The sequence below is a fragment of the Oryzias latipes genome, chromosome 10 (assembly GCF_002234675.1).
Source record: "Oryzias latipes chromosome 10, ASM223467v1".
In the NCBI taxonomy this organism is placed as follows: Eukaryota; Metazoa; Chordata; class Actinopteri; order Beloniformes; family Adrianichthyidae; genus Oryzias; species Oryzias latipes.
In genome coordinates this window covers 3,790,526-3,797,831 of record NC_019868.2, presented here as the reverse complement: position 1 = coordinate 3,797,831, position 7,306 = coordinate 3,790,526, and the positions used below count along the sequence as shown (strand labels likewise).

Genomic DNA, 7,306 nt, shown 5'->3' with positions numbered 1-7,306 from the left:
ACCGGTATGCCAAAAATTCATTTTTCGCCGGGTCCTAGGTGTGTGCATATTTTGGTGACTTTTCGCGCATGTGGCGGGGGTCAAATTTTGCTCAAAGATGCAGACAGCAACAGAGAAAACAATCTGGTCCTTGCTGTCAGTGACTGCTGCTGCGAGCCATAATTATAAAACAAGCAAATTAGTTTAAAGATAGGGTCACCCTCCTCCCCTCTTCCTAGACCCACCCCCAGCCCCCACCATGAAATCGAAATCCATCCCTACTCTCGACTCACTGTAAATGATCATTTTCAAATGTTCCTAATTTTCCTTTGTGGTTAAGAATAAAGAATGTATGTATTTATTTGTATCAATAAATAAATAAACATTATTAAAAACGTATACAACAATGTACAAACTTCCATATTTTGCGGACATGTTTATTCAGAGGCTTTTTAAAAAAAAGCCGCACTTCAAATTTTGCATCCACCAGATGTCCTTCTAGAGCATTATTATGAAACTTCATGATATATTGCACCTGAGGGAACCAATTGGATGAAAGGCTTCAATGCTCCATGAAGCTTCATCTGCCCATCACTAATATAGTGCTCAGACTGCCGGCAAGGACACAAACAAGACTGTGCACCAAGCAACGTCCGGTACCTGATTAAATACACGTGAGGTGATTACTGAATGAGGAACCTCTGTTGAAAAGTACAGGCACTACGAGCGATGGCTGATGGGAGATGTAGTGATTTAAAGAGGATCAGGTGAAGGTTAATATTCAGGAGACGGCTCCCTCTGGTGGTCAGAGGGGGAGACAGAGGCTAAACTGACAAAATCATAAATCTGATGAGCATTCACTTTACAATAGCTGTGTTGTAATCACACATGCACAAAACTTTATCGAAAGTCTAGAAATGTCGAAAAAAACACAATTTCGCAATTACAGTTTACTTTTTTTCGTTTATGCAAATAAACACAAACCACTCATGCGATAAGTCATTCAAAAACACGGATGTGAACAATGCTTTGATTTACAGCAGATGTCTTCACATTTCTATCTTTGTATATCTCACAACAATGCATGGAAGACACTGATGATGTATAGAGATCAGATTTATTTATTGTAAAAAGCTCTACAAAAGCATCGGCAAACACTTCTCCATGTCTGAGTTCATGAGATCATTCATAGTCACTCCCGGTATCGTGAGCTTCACTCCCACTGCAAAAGCCGCTTTCTGTCGCAACTTTAGAGTCTCTATGACCCACACTAGTTAGAGAGGGATAAAATAAAAACAGCAATCAAACCAGAGGATCTTTTTATCATTGTCTTGATGAAAATTAGAAAAATATCATAAGATTTAGGAGGCTGGAGATATCGCTGAAGCCTTATGGGGCCCTGCGACAGGCTGGGGACCTGTCCAGGATGTATACCCCCTTTGCCCAGCAGCAGTATTCGGCAAGTTTGCGGCCCCAGCGGATTCAGAAAATGAATGCAAACTGGCTACCTGTGCAGAATTGTTGGTCATGTCACTTATTTAATTTGAAAAAAAAAAAAAATCCATTGCAGTTTTGTGAAATGTGTCAATTTCAATGCGCCTCAATAACCACCTCCTCCAAGCGCAAACACATTTTTTCGATAAATGCAAGTTTTTTTCGAAATTGAAGGGTTTCCATTAGGAAAATTTCAAATCAAACTGGCCCAATTTCACAGTCAATGGAAACACAGCTAGTGTTAAGGTAGTGTCAGTGCTTGGTTTAATTCATGCCAGTTATTTACAGGGAACTCTCACATTGCTAAAATTCCATTTTAAATGTCATTGCTACTTTACTCTCAGCCACATCAGTCTATGTGTTGTCTATGATCCACACCGGCGGACACATACGTAATACAAGTTACACAACACGAATATATGTAAGTTTTTTTATGTCTCCATCACTGCTGGCAGTAACCATTAGTTCCAGCTAACAGCAGAAAGTCCCATGCAAATGTTGAACCAGGTGCTTCTCATTTTGATAAATACAAACCTGGCCAACACACTAAGTTAAATTATTTGTGTAATGTTGATTCTTTCCCTTTTTTTAGCTTTGAAAAGTCAAGATGAGCTCATCATGGCATGGTCATCATCAGTGGAACTAATAATAATAATAATTAAAGCAGCAAGCAGCGTTGTATGGCCCGCAGTCGCAATTTTCCCCTCCCGCCCGCCTCTATGCACCACCTCAGCTATCGCTGCCCACCTCCACACAGCACCGCCGCCCTCACCGCCCACCTTTGATCAAGGCTAGTCAAAGTTGCAAATGCTAAATATGCAAACTATTATAGTTATGCTTATGTGGCTTAAAGTGCTAGCATTGCAATCAGCATCATCAACTCACTCACAAAAAAAATTTGCTTTAGATGCTAATTATGCTAACTATGTTAGTTATGCTAATATGGCTAAAAGGGCTAGCAGTGATCAGCATCATAATTCACTCAGAAAAACACATCACTTAACATGCTAACTATGCTAGTTATGCTAATGTGGCTAAAAGTGCTAGCATTGTAATCGGCATCATCAATCTACTCAGAAAAACAAATTGCTCCGTTAGTAAGAGCGACATATCATAAATTGATAGAAAGTCCACTTTTTTAAAAATGGTAGCTTTTCCGTTGATTTTATCTCCATAGCAACCATTTTATATTTTGGTCGCCTGGGGATTATGAACAGATCGACATCAGTTTCGGATGAATTGGAAAAAGTAAACTTTTGAATGTCCTTAGCAACAGATGTTTATTGCTAACCGCACCCACATTCCTTGTATGTCCATATGCAGTGTTTTTCAATATGTTCAGTTTCAGACATTGATGCATGCATTCAATTTTCACAGTATTTCATTGAAAAACATAAGTTATAACAATAGTTATAACAAGCTGATCTATCACTTTGCAACTCGCCACGCGCACGCCGTTCATAATCTACAACTTGTAAGTGTAACTTTTTTTTCCCAGTAGCTTGGGGTGATGTTGACTTTCTGGAAAATTCATTTTCAATTTATCCAAGGTGTGCGCATATTTTGGTGACTTTTCGATTATGTGGCAGGGGTCAAATTTTCGCTGAAAGGCGCCGAAATCTTTCCAACGGCAAAAACAATATGGTCCTTGCAGTCAGTGACTGCTTCAGTGGGGCCATTATAATAAAATAAAGCAGAAACAATATAGAAGTTTTTGCAGTTAGGATGGGCTGTGTATTTCAATGGAGCTTTTCTTTGACTTTATGCTGGTCATGTCTTTTTGGGCTTATACCCTTCCTTTGAGGGCTTTTTTAGGCTTTTTGTGTTTTTTTGTTGTCATTTTTGCTGTTACCATCTGGACGTTTTTGTGGTGATGTTTGTGTGTATTTTTTGTTGTACTACACACTCGTGTCGTTTTGTGCTTTGGATGACTTTTGACGTGATTATTTGGCATTTTGACGTGTTTTTTTTTTATGTTTTGTAACTTTTAGAGTGTTCCTCCCTTGTTGCAGATACAATATGGTCCTTGCAGTCAGTGACTGCTGCTGCGGGCCATAATAATACACTAAATAAGCTCTCCCTTAGGCTCCCCTGTCTGCACATGTTCAAACTCTAATTTGAACATGTGCAGACAGGGGAACATGTTCAAACTCTTATTTTGTGAACTTGAAATTCAAGTTACTTGACATGCTTTGACAGGCTGGTGGCACAAATGTTATATCTGTTGTGAAAGTAGAAAAACATGTATAGCTGCTCTCTCACAGTTTTCCTTGGACTGCTGAGGTGAAGGTTTGGCGCCTGTGCTTTGGTTCGGTTCCGGGTATCAGAACTTACTCTGTGGTTTGGAGTCAGCATGTCTTTGATGGTGAAGGCTTCTCTGTTAGGAAAGTACGAGCAGGTGAAGGAGATCCGCCGGTTCCTGGTGGACCAGGACGTGTGCAGCAGCTTTGAGAAACTGAGCAGGCAAACCGCGGCGGTCTTCTCCAAACTAAAGAACTCCTCTTTCAGCCTCTTCTACAAAGGTGAGCCGCATGATAGATTTTTTTATTTCTTTAGTCATTTGAACTTCGCGGCTTTGTCACCATGGCCTTGAAAAAAAAAGCTTCATTCTTTGGCACAATTATTAGGAACCATGAGTTAATCATGTTTTGTCAATAAACGCCTCTTTATCACTCCAACATCACATATTGAATGGCAAGTGAAAAGGCTCAAAAAGGCCAGGTAAAATATTAATTAGTCTATCATCAACATGTTGATTTTAGGGTAGGTGTTAAAAGGAGTGTGTAATAACAGGTAAACTAGAAGGCTTGTTAAAATGGGATTCAACGTTCCAAAAAGCAGGTCAAAGACAGTATTTAATTTGAAAGAGTTTCAAAACACTTCATGAGTTTTAGGCAGCGGCATGTGATTACGTTTGTGGCTGGTCAGTCACATTTATAAACATACGTGTTTCATATCTCATGTCAATTTCTTTTTATAAACATTGCAGCCTAATATTGGACCATTGATATGAACTGGACTGGACCATACTTGTTCTGCTACCTTTTTTTAACCCTTGTGCTATCCTAGGCACTTTAACGTTGGGAGTTGGGTCATCTAGACCCACTAGACAGTGCTCTGAACCTTTTTTCTTCAATGATTTGTGATCTTCACTGGTGTCCATAATTACATGAAATCTTTCCACCTTTATCCACCTTTGTCATGGTAGGGAGAACACGTCAATGTAAGGGGGGGTCATCTAAGACAGCACAAGGGTTAAAAAAACATTTCATTTGTTCTGGTATAGGATGTGTTTTGATAGGTTTGCCTTTATTTTTTGAGCAGTGTATAAGGCTTTCCACATTCTCTCCATACATCTTTACATTTTTCATCCTTATAGCATTTTCTGTGAAACTGAAATTGTCATCACAGGGAATCTGTCTGGGTTTACAGTTGTGCTTATTAAATGTTTTCAGTACCCTGTAAACACGTTTCTTGGGATATTTTTACACATCAAAACAGAGTTTATTTACCTAGAAATCCATGAGTCTGGCCAAAACCTTCACCCTAAATCTGTCTGAAAGCATCTTCTTAACATCTTTCATTTATTCTCCATTGCTTTCTGTATAGATCAAGCCATGAATCCAGATGAAAAATTGTTGTGTCTCTGGTATCAACACATTGGTCAGCAGAATTTTACTTGAAATCATTTTCCGCTTGAAACTTTTCAAGATCCAGCTTCCACTGTGGCCAGACTGTTTCAGCAGATTTACAGATTTTTGTTTAGCTAGCTGGTCAGTATAGATCTCATAACCCTTGGAAGTGTGTAATTAAGATGTTTTCACGTCTACTGTTTGTGTCACGTCTGAAGGCTGGTGAACATGAAGGACCCAAAATGCAGAGACGGGAGGCACACAGGTCCAAGTCCAGGGTTTTATTAACTAACAGAAAGCGCAGGGAAACAAAACAAAACTGACTGTGAGCTAACCAGATAAACAGGCAAACAGTGCAGAAGACGGTCAGCGAATAGACAGTATGGACTAGCACAAGAGGCAAGCAGAGACAAGACTTAAATACAAACAGAACTGACAAGGCACAGGCGAAAACGATCAGGAGAGATTGGGACCAGGGAAGTAAAACTCAAAATTCTGACATGCAGGAAATCTTTCAAAATAAAACAGTAAGCAGAACTCAAACATGACAGAAACAACATGGAATCCAAAAACTAAGGCAAAGAAACCCAAACCATGACACTATGTCATGAAGAAACAAGCACTCCTGAGCTGCGTTTTTGTTTTAGCCTTTTTAATCTCACTCTTAACAGAATAAATTAACTGTTCCTCTGCTGTTTTCTTGCCCTTTGACTGTGTAGTGGTTCGGTGTCAGACGGCGCCTTCATGATGGTTTCTATTTCAGATGAAGATGGAGATCTGGTGGCCTTTTCCTCTGATGATGAGCTGATGATGGGCCTGGGTTGCAGAAAGGACTCCACCTTCCGCCTCTTCATCAAAGGTAAATAAAATCATTTCCTTTGGGATTTGAATAAATGGTTGGTGGAACCCCCTCCCCCACGTTTCTCTGGTTCAGCCCTGATTGTTTTGTGCACACTGAACTCTTATAGAGAAGAAGGAGCATCACCGTGACTTTGCCCTGCATGACCTGCTCCCTTACCTGTTTGGACGTGCAGAACCTCATGCCCCCCGTCATGCTCTGGTTTATGTTCCCCCTAATACTTCCCCTGAACCACCCACTATTGCTCTTCCTCATGCCCCCTCTATTCCCAGCGTCACCCCCTCCCCCCCCGTGCCCCCACCTTGTGGTCTACCTCGTCAGCCCATGCCTCCTGCCCCCATTGTTCCGCAGGTTTATGGCCCCCCTAATACTTCCCTTGATCCACCCACTATTGCTCTTCCTCATGCCCCCTCTATTCCCAGTGTCACCCCGCCCCCCCTCGTGCCCCCCCCTTCTGGTCTACCTTTTCAGACTCCCTCTGGTTATCAGTCACTCACCCCCCACCCTGGCATCAGATGTGACGGCTGCAAAGGTGATATCATAGGAGAGCGCTATAAATGCTCAACCTGTCCAGACTACGACCTGTGCTCCACCTGCAAGGATGAAGAAAAGCACTCTCAGCATGTTCTGTTGCTCATCGAGGAACCCCTGAAAGTGAGTAACCAAGTCACCATTTTAGCATGTTAGAGACTATTACATTTTGAGTGATGTCTGATCTGATGTTAACCCGTCTTTCTGCAGGAGCTTTAGGGGCAGGTGACCGGAAGGGGGGGGGGGTTGTTATTATGCTTTTACCGATGAGAGGTGCTGGCTCACCCAACTCCACCAAGCCAAGAACTTTGACATTGGTGGGCGGCTCTGGACTCCATCCAGTATGCCAACTTTGGCCAAGAAGCCCCGCCCACCACAGTGACTGCACCAGCTGCTTCATTTAACCTCAGTTTCTATCTGTTCAAATGTTAATCGACTCCTTAACCTGTTTCTGTATTTTATGAATCTGTTTCTGAACAATAAAAACATGAAGGAATCTGAGTGGGCGGAGTCTTGATACACACCTGTATTGCCATGTGCACAGCAGGCCGCTTTTGAGAACCAAGTGTCTTCTTCTTTCTCTTTCGGCTTTTCCCATCAGGGGTCGCCACAGCGAATCATCCTTGTGTATTTTACATTAAATATAAAATGGTAAATGGTAAATGGCGTATACTTATATAGCACCTTTCTTCCTACAAGGACAAAGTGCTTTACAGTCACGGACCCATTCACCCAGTCACACACACATTCACACACTGATGGCGGCTCCGCTGTCAAACACAGGCGCCCGCCTACCACCTGAGGCAAGGTG

At 41.6% G+C, this 7,306-nt stretch overlaps 1 protein-coding gene across 1 annotated transcript; it reads left to right on the top strand.

Moving 5' to 3' along the window:
* The first annotated feature begins 3,355 nt into the window (after positions 1 to 3,355).
* On the top strand, positions 3,356 to 6,714 carry LOC101165790 (sequestosome-1-like). Its single transcript, XM_004086544.4, has 4 exons — positions 3,356 to 3,995; positions 5,869 to 5,964; positions 6,074 to 6,618; positions 6,706 to 6,714. The coding sequence occupies exons 1-4, from the start codon at positions 3,827 to 3,829 to the stop codon at positions 6,712 to 6,714; spliced, it is 819 nt and encodes a 272-aa protein (XP_004086592.1). The 5' UTR covers positions 3,356 to 3,826.
* Positions 6,715 to 7,306: the final 592 nt, after the last annotated feature.